The 15,532-nt window shown below is 41.2% G+C and overlaps 1 protein-coding gene across 2 annotated transcripts in view; it reads left to right on the forward strand.

Annotated features, from left to right (window-relative positions):
- The window catches only part of ASAP2 (ArfGAP with SH3 domain, ankyrin repeat and PH domain 2), a 304,618-nt gene that overhangs the window by 120,549 nt on the left and 168,537 nt on the right, over nt 1–15,532 (forward strand). For both annotated transcript variants that reach the window (XM_006898199.1, XM_006898198.1), the window contains exon 2: nt 7,679–7,751. In XM_006898199.1, coding sequence (XP_006898261.1) covers nt 7,679–7,751 — 73 coding nt within the window. The remainder of the gene's footprint in view (nt 1–7,678; nt 7,752–15,532) is intronic.

The following is a 15,532-nucleotide window of genomic DNA, read 5'->3' on the forward strand; positions in this document are numbered from 1 at the left end:
ACCCCCACCCCAGTAACTCCACTATGCAACTTTCATTCTGGACTCTTGTCATAAACATAATAATTTTGGTGGTATTTTTACAAGCAGTTGTCAGGTGATTTAAAAAGAAAATTCAGTTGTAATAATTCCAACATTTCCTGACCAAGTTTAGTCTTAACTATCTATAAATATGCACCATAATGAAGGGTGTGTTTTTGAGTGGGAAGGTAATTACTTTTTTCTCTTGAATTTTAATTAAATATTACCTTTGCTGCCTGCTTTATCTTTATTTCCAATTTCTACATAGTAGACTGTAGAAAGACCAATGGCTTTTTAAAAATCCACTCATTCCTAAGTTGAGAAAATAGTACTTCTACTTTCACCTTAATAAAGTTAGAAGATTGTTCTTGGCGGCCTATTTTTACAAGGCTTTTGTGGAGTAAAAGTTCAGGGAGAGGTCTATCCTATAGTATAATATGGGAAGAAATGTGGTAAAGGTATATTTCATCTGTGTTCTGTGTTCCACAGAACCCTCTAGCTGCAGTCAGCATTTTGTTTTTAGCATATTTGAAACCAAATACCTGTAGACAGAAGATTGAAATGCTCATTTATTTGTAAGAAAAACCAAAGATAGGAGAGTCAAAACACGTTTCAAAGATGCATAAGCAGATCTCTCTGGCTTTTCCCTAGTGGCTCTTCTAAAATGTTCCTGCCGCCCAGCATTGAACCACCACATGCCTTCTGAAGCCCGATTTTCTATGTGGGTGACCTTTCCTTGAGTACAGTTCCTGTCAGCTCTAGTCCATTGCTCTCACTGTGGCCTCAGCAGCCTTCAAGTACAGCTTGCTTTTCCCCTACTTAAAAAGGGCAGCAGCCACCGATTATTTCCAAGACTGGCTGAACCATTACCTGTTAACTAGTCATTCTTCATAATTTGTTTTTGTTTTGTCCTGTTCTGTTCTGTTCCAGTCTCTGTGCTGGACACTGGAGTAATAGTGATGAACAGGCCCCGAGGATGATTGTTAGAGACCATCGAGTTAAATAAGACTCAGTGACGCCTTGAAGGACAGATTTGACCCTTGTCCTGTCCTGCTGGTTTGGTAGCTAAAAAAGGAAATAGAAACACAACATTATTTGTATTGATATTTTACTTAAGCCAGTATGTCTGTCTATCATTCCAGCAGTGGCACGTAACATTTCATTCGCTCAGTAGAGACATGTATCTGCCGTATTGAACAGAGCTAGACAAGTAAAAGGGCACTTCAGTGTAGTTGATAATTCCTGGGTTTAAAAGATTTGGGTTTAGGGAGATCTGGTAGCCTATTGGCAAGAAGCTGCCTTGCAATCCCCAAGGCGCGCAGTTCAAATCCACCAGATGCTCCACTGCAGAAGGGTCGGCCGTCTCCTTGTGTGCCAGTCGGATCTGACTCAACGACACACAGTAAGGGGGTGTGGTGTTTTGGGTTTTCTTTTTAAATTGTACTTAATAGTTTTGGATTTTATTTGGGAAATTGTCTTTTGCTGGTGTAGAAACTTCATGAAAGCATGAGCATTGTCTTATTTCCTTACCATTTTATCTCTAACATGCACATAGTATATAACAGGTGAGGTATAGTTAGTGTAGGGTGCTACGGAGAAACCTGAGTGAGCCGTGGTGCCTTCTTGTTGTTAAGTGTTACAGGTATGATTCATAGCAACCCCATGAACAATGGATGTGAACTCTCTCCTATCCTGTGCCGTGCTTATCATCCTCAACACATGCGAGTCCATTGCTGCAGATACTGCATCAAATCCATCTCACTGGGATCTTTCTCTCTTTCATCATTCCTCCACCTTTCCCAGTATGATGTTCCTCTCCAAGGAATAACCTCTCCTAACAACATGTTCAAAATATATGAGGCCAAGTTTTACCATCTTTGCATCCAAGGAACATCCTGGTTGCACTTTGTCAAAGACAAGTCCATTCTTCTGGCAGTCCATGGGATATTCAGCAACATACTCAAAGGCATCGATTCTTCTCCTGTCATCCTTATTCATTATCCGTCTCTTACTTGTTATAGGTGATTGAAAAGACTGTGGCTTGAATGAGGTACACCTTCATCTTTAAACTGACATCACTAACAGCTGACTTTCCCAATGCTCAGCCAGGTGGATTGACACAGTGACTGCAGCAGTGGGCTCGAGTGTGTCTGAGATGGTGAGGATGGCATAGGATAGGACAGGGTTCAGGTCTGTTGTTCACAGGGTCACTGGAGGTCAGACTTGCCTGGATGGCACCTAACAACAACAGTCTACTATTCTCCTGACTGCTAGTGCAAAGGGTGTTGATTGTGGTTTCAAGCAAGAGGAAATCATTGACAATATCAGACTGATCTCTATCTATCACAATGTTGCCTGTTTTCCCTGTGATGAAGATCTTTTGGTTTTTTTGATGTTTAGATGTGTTGCACTGCCAACCCAAAGGCACTCGGTTTGAATCCACAAGATGTTCCTCAGGAGAAAAATGGGCCTTCTCCTCCTGTATGCTATACTGCCTCTGAAAGCCCACTGCAGTCAGCTGTGAGCCAGTTCTGTCTTGATGGTGTCTACTCTTAACAGCAGTGGGGAAACCTAAGAAGAAGGGTTGCTGACACACTCTGGAGGACAGAAAGGGAAAAGTTAGAAAAGGAGGAAGAGATGTTGCTAAACCAATTTGCAAAGTTGAAGTAGAAATCAGTGGGTTAAGAAGAGGGTGTATATTCTAAGGAGGGACGGAATGTTCAACCTCTCAGAAATAGAAGAGAAGGGAATATTTTAATTAGTTCATTATGATTCACACTAAAGGTATGATTGATACTTAGTCAAGGTGGGGTGTGAATGAACGTCAAGAGATAAAACTGGAGAAGTGAGCAGGGATCAGATAATAAAAATGTCTTAAAGATATGCTGCTGTTATTGCTGTTATGTGCAGTCAAGTCGCCTGAGACTCATAGGGACCCTTTATACAACAGCCCTAAACCCAGCTCTGTCCTGTGTCAATCTTATTGGCTCCAACACGCCTACACCCATTACCCCAGTCACTAAATCAATCCACCTCATAGAGGATCTTCCTCTCCTACACTGTCCCTCCACCCTCCCAAGCATGACCTCCCCCTCTAAGAACTGGTCCTTCCTTGCAACATGCCCAGAGTATGTCAGACCAAGCTTCACAATCTTTGCCTCCAAGGAGCACCCTGGCTTCACCCTCTCTAGGATGAACCTGTTTGTTCTCCTGGCAGTGCATGGTATATTCAATACTCTTCTTCAACACTACAGCTCAAAGACATCCACTCTCTTTCTATCATCTCCAGTCATTGCTCTCTGACGCATAGCAAGTGATTTCAAAGGTGTGCTAGCATGCATTTTTCTAAGGACATCAGGGAATCTTACTAGTTCCCTAGGCTCGGAGCTGCTTTTGGTTTTAAGTTCTCCGTCTTTTAAGTGGTTGTTTTTTCTTTCATGTTATTATTATTAGGTGTCATCAAGTCACCAATGACTCATAACAATCCTATGGATTATAATTTATAGTTTTGAAAACCCAACCTTATGGTTAGCAACCATATGCTTAATCATTGTACCACCTGCCTTGTAAACCCTCTTAAATCATGGTGCTGTTGGTAGGTGTTGTGAGGTGACTTCAACCCAGAGAAACCCTTTGAACAGCAAATCTGAACCCTGCCCTATCCTGTACAGTCCTCACAGTCTCTGATGTGCTCGACCCGTTGTTGAGTCACTGTGCCAGTCCGTCAGTGTGAGGGTCTTCCTCTGTTTCTCTGATCCTCCATCTTTCCCCAGAAAGACAAAAGCACAGTGTCTTTTTCTAAGGACTAGCCCCTCCTGACAACATACCTGAAGTATTAGAGGAAGTTTCACCATCCTTGCCTCCAAGAAACACCTTGGTTGCATCTCTTCCAAGACATCCTTGTTTGTTCTTTTGGCGGTCCATGAGATATTCAGTACTCCTCTTCAACCACAATTCCAAGCCATAGATTCTTCTTCTGTCATCTTTATTCATTGTCATTAACATATTCAATATTTAATAAAAATATTGGACACATTTTAGTGTTTTCATAGAGCCTAATCAGGTTCCTAACACTGCCTGCTACTGCCTTTGGGAAGGTGTAGAAAGAGGCAAGGGTTTTATTTTAATGCAAGCCAGATTCCACCAGTCTAGCTAATTCTGAAGTCACGGTAGGACCAAATTCTGTCAAAGCTTTAAGGAGGTGTTTATTAGATCAAATGTTTTCCAGTGATGGCCCCACTCCCCTGGGGACGCGGAACTTCAGTAAGGCTCTGATGAGTGTGCTGAACCTGTGTCTTGGTATGTGAGAGCTGTGCTCTCTTGACACTCGATCAATAAAGTTTCAAGAACTCCAGTGTTTCTGACACGGCCGTGACTAAACCCTCAGTCTGATCTCTGGCACTGGCAGTACAGAGCACTGGGCCCCTGGAAGTCACTTTTGTATCTCATGAGAAGGTCAAGATTGGATTAGACGTGACCACCTGCAGAAATGAGTTAATTCTCTGTGAGAATGTTTAACTGTCTTCTATCTCTTTCTGTAGCCAGCCAGAACATAAGAGCTTTTTATTACAACTTCCCTTTGTGTTGTCACCAGTCTGTCCGATGCCTGCCGCTTTGTGACTGTTTTTCGTATTTCATATTGTCATCTCTAAGCTCATCTGTTCTTGGTATCCAATGAAATAGTGATTCCTAGAACCATTTTTCTTGTGATATGAATGAAAGTTTACAAAGAATTTTTCATTCAACCATTCATGTGCATTTTGTTGGCTAGCATTAATTTCAGTACCCACAGTTTAATTGCACTTTCCCCCAGGTCTTTCCTGTAGTTAATAACCCTTTTATACCTTTCTGAATCTTTCTTTCCTTCAGTGATATTGTGCTGGTTATCCCTCTATTGTATGTTGCCTGTCTCTTCACTTTAATGTGTGCCTCTAATTACTAATATTTATTCTCTTCCTCCTTTCACATCTTTGGTATCTATTCAAGAATTATTCTGTGGACACACTATTTTTTAACTCTTTATAATAGTGGGTTTAGATGTAGTTATACTATTGCAAATAGGGAGTTGCACCATCTACCCAAAGATGACACCTCTCTTATGGTTCAAATCCACTAACTACTCCTTGGGAGAAAAATGGACAGTCTCCTCTCATGTGATTTACAGCCTCTGAAAGCATGCAGGAGGGTCGCCTGTAAGTCCCTTCTAACTTAATGGCATGGAGTTTGCATTTGATATAATGTTAGTGCTTTTGAGAATGTTTTCTTTCACTCACCATAATGTCTTCTAGATTCCTCCATGTTCTGCAGTGTTTTGCAAATTTCTTACTGTTTTTCAATGTTACACATACTCTATTCTGTGAATTTTCTGTAGTCTCTTTATTTAATAGTCTGTTGATGGACACTTGATCTGTTCACATCTAAAATAAATGTTTGCAGGTGAGCTAGAACAGAACTTTTGATACTTTTATTAAAAATGTACGCCCCTGCCAAAACAAAACAAAACAAAATACCAGAACAAAAACCTGTGTGCCATGGGAGCTAGCATACAGACTCTCTGGTGTTGGACGGGCTGTCTGTCAATCCAGCTGAAGATCAGAGTGTGGAACCCCCCACAAAATAAATAACCCACAAGAAGATAAAAAGAATAATAATAATACTTTAAAATGTATGCTGTCAGAGATGTCTCCAAAGTACTAAAGAACAACGATGTCAGTCTGGAGACTACGGTGCATCTTTCCAGTTACTTGCTATGCATCAGGAAGCTGGACAGTGACTAGGGAGGGTAGAAGGAGAATGATAACTCTGAGCTGTGGTGCTGGAGAAGAGTATTGAATATACCATGAACTGCTAAGAGAATGAACACGTTTATCCTAGAGAGAGTGAAACCAGGCTGCTCCTTGGAGGCTAGGATTCTGAAGCTTTGTCTGACATAGTTTGGACATGTTGCAAAGAGGGACTAGTCCTTGGAAAGGGACATCATTCTTCGGAAGGTGGAGGGACAGTGCAGGAGAGGAAGACCCTCAGTGAGATGGATTGGTTCAGTGACGGGAGTGATTAATGGGGGTAGGTGTATCAGAGATAATAGGACTGGCACAGGATAGAGCCAGGTTTAGGATGCTGTACATAGGTTTGCTCTGAGTCATGGGCAACTCGATGGCACAAACCAACAACAACAACAACAACATGCCAGAGATGATTTGATAATGCTGAAAGTTCAGAATCTGTGCCTTCAGGTCTAGTACTGTCTTTCAAATGATAGATAACTGCAATTATTATTATTTTTGTAATAAAAACTCAAAATGAGTAGTAAATAATAGGTATCATTAGTAATGAGGTAGCTCTGGTATGTTGTTCATAAGGAAAAAGATTGGCAGTCTCCTTCTGTGTGATTTACAGCCTCAGAAACCCAGTGGAAGGTCAACTCTAAGTAGGTTCTGACTCTAGGGCAGTGAGAGAGAGTATGCATGGTGGTGAACGCGCCTCCTGTGCATAGATTGCTGAGTAGTTGCTTTGTTTGCAGTTTCTCATAGTCTTTACAATAACCCTGTGATCGATTTGGCTGTCTCAGTTTTATAATCTCCCATTCTTCCATCACAGCAATTAAAAGCTGACAGTCCTTGTTCTTCTCTTTGTTGTGTTTTTTTTCTGTTTTTGTTTTTGTTTTTTTTAGTTGATGGGAAATTAAATTAAATGTCATTATTTGTGAAAACTCCTACTATTAGCCTTAAGTGGGTTCTTATAGTTTTCTCCTGACTTGGCCGAACTGTTCTCTTATGCCTATAGTTTCTCTTAGGTAGGCACAGACTACAGTAATGAAACCCTTAGTCTTTAACATAGGGAGCTCTGGTGGTTTAGTGAGTAAGGATTTGCACTACCAACCCAAAGGCAAGTGGTTCAAATCCACCAGCTGCCCAGTGAGATAAAGGTGGACAGGCTCCTGTGTGATTTATAGCCTCTGAAAACCCATGGGAGGGTCAGCTCTGAGTCGGTTCCAACTCAGTGGCAATGCATTTTTTAGTAATGAGCTTAGTCCTTAGCACGGTAATTGATGACATTTATTGTGCTTTTGCATTCATTATCTTACTAAATTCCTTTCAGATGCCTTGGTTTTAACAAATGAACTGAAGAGAAAATGAATTACAATGATACCATAACAACAGAACAATCATAATATTAATGTTCTAGTAACAGTGTGGCTCCCCTCTGTCCTAGTCCTTCCTGTTTCTATTTACAATCCCTTCTCTCTGTGTCGGGAAGCGCAGGTGCAGTGGGCAAACCCTGCCAAGCCAGCACATCACCGAGTCCTGTGGGTGCAGTGGGAGAACTGAGATTTGGTAGAAGTAGAGCATGGCTGTGTTAGCACATATCATTGCAGAAGTTTAGTGTTCAGCAGGGACTGTTGGCAGCAGGCGCTTCCATGCTGCAGTTGAGGAGACAAGTCAAGAGTTGGTGTTTCATGGTTATCTACAAAACCGCTGTTTAGTGTCGGTGTAGTTTGCACACCAGTTGTGCACACTGAAGGTTGGTCTCACACAGTGACCCCATGGTAGCCTTGCAGAGTTGAGCGTAGGCCGTCCCCAGTGGCTTACATGTGGCCGCTGTCTGGAAGCGTGTTCTAACAGCTAACACAGGTTTTGATTAGATGTTCTCTGTATTTTAGGCTTTGGATGTGGACCGGATGGTTCTTTACAAAATGAAGAAATCTGTGAAAGCTATAAACATCTCTGGCCTGGGTGAGTAGACATTCTTTCCTTCGGGTTTCTTTGTGGAAAACATTGCATTTAAAACTCATTCTTTTAATCAGCATTAATGAAGAATCAACCAAATTACTTTTACTGGGGAAAGTATAGACATGTATGTGTTTGAAAGCTTTGGTTTTAGAAATGTGGGTTGTTGGGGTTTCTTTTGCTAGTATCCTCCTTCTTATATGGTTCTTCGTCTCTTCTGTTCTCTTTTAACCATCCCAAGCTGTGCTCCTATTCTCCTAAGTATAGCAGTTTCCCACCACGATGCCCCACTTAAACCTGCTTTGTCAACTTGGTAGATAAGGACGTCAGACTCATTCTTGCCTCTACTGTCAGGCTTGTGCTCTTAATCATATATGAATGCCCTTTCTGTTTATTTTTCAACCATCTAATTCTATTCTATTTCATTTGGTGGGAAAACATATATAAAAGCGTAATCAGTTAGTAAAAGTAATATTTCATTCAGACATGGAAATATGCTTACGTTTTTAAAAATTCTTTTTTGGCTTAAAAAAATGGAAAACTGTGTATGTGGCCAGTTTGCACTTCACACAAAACCTTATAGGTAATGTTGTTGTTGTGTCCTGTTCAGTTTGCCCTAACCCACAGCCGACCCTCCATTGAATTTTCAGGCAGAGAATCACACAGGAAAAGATTGCCCATTCTTTTCCTGCTGAGTAGCTGGAGGATTTGAACCATGTGCCTTTGAGATTGCAGCACAGTGTTTTTTGGTGGGTTTTTTTTTGTTTTTGTTTTGTTTGTTTTGTTTTGGGGGGTTGTTTTTTTTTACTTAAAATTGATTTTGATGAAAGTTTGCAGAGACTGAGGATTTCCATTCATTCATTGTTACACTTTTCTCTCTGCCCACCCCTCCCCCCAATTTACTTTTCTCTTTGAAAAGTAAAAGAACAATTCTTTCATTGTTATTCAATCCCTCCCCCCAAGTCCACTCCACTATGCAGCCTTCATTCTGGATTCCTGTCATGACAATAATATCTAATCATATATCCCTTTTAAACCGTTCTCTCCCTCATCTGTTTCAATGCAGTATACATTACTTATCTTTCACAGTCTCCCCCAACCCCTATGTCTGTCCTCTTTTATAACAGTGGCATTATGCCATATTTGTCTTTTTGTGACTGAGGTATTTCACTCAGCATGACCCTCCAGGGCCACCCATTTTGTGTAATATTTCCTGAGTTCTTTGTTTTTCAATGTGTAGTGCAGCTTCTTTCCGCTTGGCCACTGGAACTCCCTTATGGGTGACTGTTGTTGTTATGTGCCGTTGAGTCGCCTGCGACTCATAGTGACCTTATGTACAACAACCCTAAACCCTGCTCTATCCTATACCAATCTTATTGGCTCTGACACATCCACCCCCATTACTCTAGTAACTGAATCAATTCATCACATCGAGGTTCTTCCTCTCCTGGGCTGTCCCTCCACCCTCCCAAGCATGGTGTCCCTCTCCAAGGACTGGTGCCACCTTGCAACATGTCCAAAGTATGTCAGAGGAACTTTCAGAATCCTTGCCTACAAGGAGCAAGCCTGGCTTCACCCTCTCCAGGACAAACATGTTCTTTGTAGCAGTCCATGGCATATTCAGTACTCTTCTCAAACACCACAGCTCAAAGGCATCAACTCTCCTTCTATCCTCCCTAGTCATTGTCCAGCTTTCTGATGTATATAGCAAGTGATTACAAAGACCATGGCCTATATCAGGCACACCTTAATCTCCAGACTGACATTATCACTCTCCAATACTTTGGAGAGGTCTCTGACAGCAGACCTTCCCAGTACAATTTGTCTTTTAATTTCCTGGCTGCTGGTACAAAAGTGTTGACTGTAGAGCCAAGCAAACTGAAGCTGTCAACAGTCTCAATCTCTTCACCATCTATCATGATGCTGTCAGTTGGCCCAGTGGTGAGAATCTTTGTTTCCTTGATGTTGAGCTTCAGTCCATATTGAAGGCTACAGTCCTTGACCCTCTGCAGCAAGCACTCCAGGTCCTCCTCAGTTTCAGCAAGCAGGATTGTGTCATTTCCATAGTGCAGATTGTTGATGAGTCTTCCTCCAATCCTAATGCCACATTTCTCCTCATAGAGCCCAGCCTCCTGGATAATCTGTTCTGTATATAGATTGAAAAGGTATGGAAACAATACATCCCTAGCGGACAGCCTTCTCGATTTGAACCATGTCATGTCTCCTTCCTCTGTTGTGACAACTGCCTCCTGGTCCAAGTATAGGTTTCACACAAGCATAATCAAATGTTCTGGGGTTCCCATTCTTCTCAGAGTCAGCCACAGTTTCTTGTGATCCACACAGTCAAATGACTTGGCATAGTCAAAGAATCACAGATAGACATTCCTCTGTTACCCTCTGCTTTCAGCCAAGTTTCATCTGACATAAGCTATAATATCCCTAGTGCTATGGCCTCTTCTAAACCCAGCCAGCACTTCCAACAGTTTTCTGTAGCTGTGCTGCGATGGGGGGGGGGGAATGAACCCATTGTAGTTTCATTCTGAAAACTTGAAAATGGAAGCCTTGTTGTTGCTGTTAGATGTCAAGTCTGCGCCACTTCCTAACGACCCTATGCACAACAAATTGAAACCGTGCTTGATCCTGTGCCATCTTCACACTCTCTTAAGTGCTTTAAGCATGTTGTTGTCCTCAGTGTGTTAGTTCTTCTCATTGAGTATCTTCCTCGCCTTCTCTGACTCTCTACTTCTCCAAGCATTCTGTCCCTCTCCATAGAGAAACCTCCTCTGGACAGCATGCCTAGAGTGTAAGACAACAACTCTCATCTCTTTAGAAACACCCTGACTTTACTTCTTCCAAGCAGATTTGTTTGTTTTTTTGGCAGTTGATTAAATAGAAGAAAATGAAACATGGGGGCACATGACCATCAGCATTTCTCTGAAAGGGCCAGAGAGAGTAAGAATAACACAGCCCCTAGCAGCAAGCAGATCAGGAGCCCATAGCCCAGTGCCATCGTGTCTCTAGAGCCCCAGCAGCAGAGGTTCATTTATTCATTGCTGATTGACAGACTTACAGTTATTGTACCAACAATGGGGTTTACTAGGGAAGGAAGTTGGAGAGTGGAGGAAGCAAAAAATATCACAATATAAGTCCAGTTTCAGTCCAGCAGTCCTACATATAACTCCTCAGTTAGTCCAGGCTGTGATTTCAATTCAGTAAGCAGCTTTTCCTTCCATCATCAAAGGCAAGAACAGCAAAACTCAGTTGTAGCCAGCACAAGTACAAGAAGCCTCAGGTAACACCTTGCCACAGTTTCTCCACAGCAACGCCAGTCTCTCCACCACCAGGTCTTGCCACCACAAGCCTTGCTTGCCTTAAGTCTTTTACACCCCAAGTCTTGCTGCTCATTATGGGACGCACTCCTTCACTTAGCCTAGTCCCACAGCTGATAGTCAGTAAGACCATGTGTCTGCACTTAAGGTAGCTGGAGACCAGAGGCTCAGTGGCTAAAAAAACCCAACTTTTATTAGGCTAATGCCACAGCAGTCCATGGTATATTCCATATTCTTCACTAACACATTTCAAAGGCATCAGTTCTTTTTTGATCTTCCTTATTCGTTATCTAACTTTCACATGCAAATGAAGTAGTAGAACATACAGCCCATGGCTTAAGTCAGATTTACCTTGATCTTTAAATAGACACCCCTGCTCTTTAGCACTTTAAAGAAGTCCGTGGCAGCAGATTTGTCCAGTGCATCCTGTCCTTTGGTTTCTTGACTGCCTTGAAGGACTAGAAATTGTGACGAATCCCAGAAGGGTTGAAATCAGTTTTTCTGAGTTGAAGGATAAATTCTGAGAGAGAACTACTGCTAAAGGAGCAGGACACTGGGGATGCTTTCGGCTGATGGAGAGGCCCCAGGGTCTGCTGTCACAGAAGCATCAGACCTATAATATCTGTACATCACTTCCCTTCATTTTCTTCATCCTCGTGGTAGCCTCTTTCATTGAGAGCAGTGGTTAAAGTGTTTTGTTTTAAACCAACAAGTTGGCAGTTTGAACCCACCAAACACTCCACGAAATAAAGAGATGGTAGACTGCTTCTGTGCATTGATTTCATTATTTTCCATAATCTCAGACAAAACTTCAGCATGGGCAATTATGAGTCTAAAATTTATATAGAAATGCACAGAACCTAGGATATCCAAAGCAAACTTGAAGAAAAAGGTAAAGAAGGTTAGAAGACATAGCCATCTAATGTCTAGTCTTTTAAGGTTATAATAAACAAGATTGTGTGTTCTTGTGCAAGGGATCAACAAATAAATCAATCGAACTAGATGCTAGAAATAGGCTCACATTTAAATGTTTGTTTTGTTTTGTTTTTTTTTTAATTGTATCACCAGTTGTAGGACCAGTGGTATGCTGATACGCATTTCCATGCATTGGGGTTTTGTTTTGGTTTTGCTATATTTTTTTTCTTCTTTTTTTCATACTCTGGTGGCCTAGTGACAAGAAGCTGCACTGCATTCCCCAAAGCATGTGGCTTGACGCCACCACCTACTCCCTGGGAGAAGGATGGGCCGTCTCCTCCCATGTGATTAACTGCCTCAGAAAATTCACCAGGTCAGCTGTGGGTCAGTTCCAACGTTGTAGTACATAACAACAACGTGCATATTCATTTACACTGTGTTTCATTTATGTACATAGTGGTTTTAAAATATTTTTTCCCCTAGCAGAGTTGTCAAGGCAATTCAATTAGGAAACAAAAATCTTTTAAATGAATGATGCTAGAACAACCAAATATACATATACACAATTAATTTGAAGTAGATCCTAGATCTCAGGAGGAGATTGCGGCCTGTTGGGTAGGATGTTTTGCTGCCAACCCAAATTTGAGAAGTTTGAATCTGTCAGTTGCTCCGAGGGAGAAAGAAGGGAAGTCTCCTCCTGTGCGATTTACAGTCTCTGAAAACTTGTTGGAGAGTTAGCTGTGAATTGAATCTGACTGTGTGACAGTGAGTTAAGTGTCTAGATTTAAGGATAAAAGTTAAAATAATAAAACTTTTAGGAATAAAAAACTGTAGTGGAGTATCACTCCAGCCTAGGCTAGGCAAAAGTTTCTTAGATCTCAGAAAACAATAATGATAATCTTCTTTTTGATAAATAAGAATATATATATATAAAATTTTGACTCATCGAAAGATCCATTACTAGTAACTTGACATTTGAAGACCTCAAACAACATTAAATTAAAAATCTTATACTTGAGGAGACCAAATTAATAGAGAACAAAACTTTAGGATGAATATTTCATTTGTGTTCTCAGAGAGGCCATGGTAAGGTGCCGTTGAATTGGCTCCAGTTCACAGCAGCCTGTTCTTAGATAAAATAAGAAATTACTGAAATAGAAAGAAATAGTAGGGGAAAGGAGCTAGAAAAAGTCTTGAGAATATATAAAAACCTAAAATGAGCTGAATGGTATATGACATACATTTGAAAAGGGAGTTAGTGAAGATTTTCTGAAAATAGCACAGACAGACATGGTCAGTAGAAAAGAAATTAAGGAACCTGGTGGATAGATCTAGAAGAGCAAATAGTGTTCACCTAAAAAGAGTTCTAGAAGGATCATAAAGAATGGAAAAGCAACAATGTTTTGAAAAATAATAGGTAGAAAAGGAATCAACCTAAAATCCATAATCTTGGATTCACACCCCCTGCCCCAAACCCCCATATGTATCAAGACATCTTAACTGAAATTTCAGAACATTCAGAGATAATAAAAAAGTACAACAATTCAATGACTGCATGTGATATATTAGAACTGCCTCATGGAATTTTGTTGGCCGTGATTTTTATGGGAGCAAGTTGTCAAGGGTTTTCTCCGATGGAGTCATTTTGAACCTCCAACCTTTCAGTTAGCAGCTAAGTGCTTAGTCATTGTGTCATCAGGGCTCCTTGTTAGAGTGATTGTTGTTGTGGTTAGGTGCCATCAAGTATGACTCACAGTGACCCTGTGAGCCGCTGACCAGAGAACCCTGCCCTGTCCTGTGCATTCACGTCATCTCTGACACATTAGAGCCCATTGCTGAAGTCACTGTACCCACCCCTCTCATTGAGGGTCGTCTTCTCCTTTGCTGACACTCCAACTCTCCAAGCATGATATCCCTTTCCAGGGAAGAGTTTTGCCCAGCTACCTGTTCAAACTATGAAAGAAGCAGCTTCACCATCTTTGCCTCCACTCTGGCTGCACTTTTTCCAATATCTGTCTGTTCTTTTGGCAGTCTAAGGGATATTCAGTGCCCTTCACCAGCACCACAACAGAAAGGCATCCATTCTCTTATCCTTTTTCACTGTCCTGTTTTCTGATGCGTAATGATTGAGAAGACCACGGCCTGATTAGGCATGCATTAATTTGTGTATGAAATCCTCTGCTGTTGATTCCGACTCAAGGCGACCCTCCACTTGAGTGTTTTCCAAGGCTGGGAATGTTCATGGGAGCCACTCCAGCAGTGTGGACTGGGTTAGAATTCCTCCATTAGATTAGCAGTGCAACAAGTTACTATTCCACGGGGCCTCCTTAAATTGTTACAAGTGCCAAATGAATGGGAAATTAAGTTCAGGAAAGCAAAGAAGAAATACAAAAGTTACACTATCCTTGATTGAGCTACTTCCCAACCAAGTTTGAAAACTTATTTAATGTTAGCTTTGTGGTGCTGGCAGTGGGTCATAGAGCCAACCAGCATCTTTCAGGCTGTACTTTGCCTCTCTATAATGTTATTTCTGTGCATATCACTGGTTCTCATCCAGGGGATTTTGCTTCTGTGGGTCGTCATTGCCTGGAGGAACTTTTTATTATTATAAGTGAAAGATTACTCCTGGCTTGTAGACACCAGAGATGCTTCTAAATCTCCTGCATGCACTACACAGTACCCCAACAGAGATTTTCTGATCCCAAAATTCCAGTGTGCTCACGTTCTTCAGAATCACAACAGTGAAGGAACACTGTTTTACTTAGCTTGTGAGTATAAAAGTATTGATTAATTCATTGATTACCTGAAGACTGCTAATTTTATGAAGGAAAGAAGTAGAATTGATCTTCAGTGATAACACTTCCTTACTAAGACTAAGAAGAAAGGCTTACTTTTGGAAATCGGTGCAATCCCTTTTCCGTGGATCTCTTTGTGATTCTGATGTCTCCGTGAGCCCACTCCAGGGGCCTGCTCAACTAGCAACTGGAGAATATGTGCACAGGAATTCTTGTTTATTTTTAATTGAAAAGAGAACAACAAGAAAAAGCGTAGAAAACCCTCTCCCCTTTATATACAGCCAACATTTATTAAAACAGGTGTTTGACTACTTAAAAATTAAAAGTCAGCTGCTTTTTAGTGCTTTATGCAGATGGCTTGAATATTTTATTTTTTTCTTAAAAAGGTCACCTGCCAGTTAGCTCTTTTCCCAGATGATGTGAGGGGGACAGGAGGAATAAAGGCAATTTAACAACATCAAAAAAGCCACTATATGCCTGTGCTTTATCCACATTATCCTAATCTTTTCAACAAAACAGTTCTCATTATACAAATGTACACCCTGAAGACCAGTGAATGAATGGGTTCTGAGCTGTATTTCATGGCCTGCTTTGTTATGTAGACAGCCTGTGTCTTCAGTGTGTCCAGCATACTGAATGACTGTCTTCAGGCCTTTAAGAAACCTCTAAGAAGTGGGATGCTCAGTTCTGCTAGCCAACATCTAATTTCAAAGTGTCCTGAGAAATTTTTTTAAAATACTACATTTTT

The sequence above is a fragment of the Elephantulus edwardii genome, unplaced genomic scaffold (genome assembly GCF_000299155.1).
Source record: "Elephantulus edwardii isolate Elephantulus edwardi_28Jun2011 unplaced genomic scaffold, EleEdw1.0 scaffold00223, whole genome shotgun sequence".
Lineage (NCBI taxonomy): Eukaryota > Metazoa > Chordata > Mammalia > Macroscelidea > Macroscelididae > Elephantulus > Elephantulus edwardii.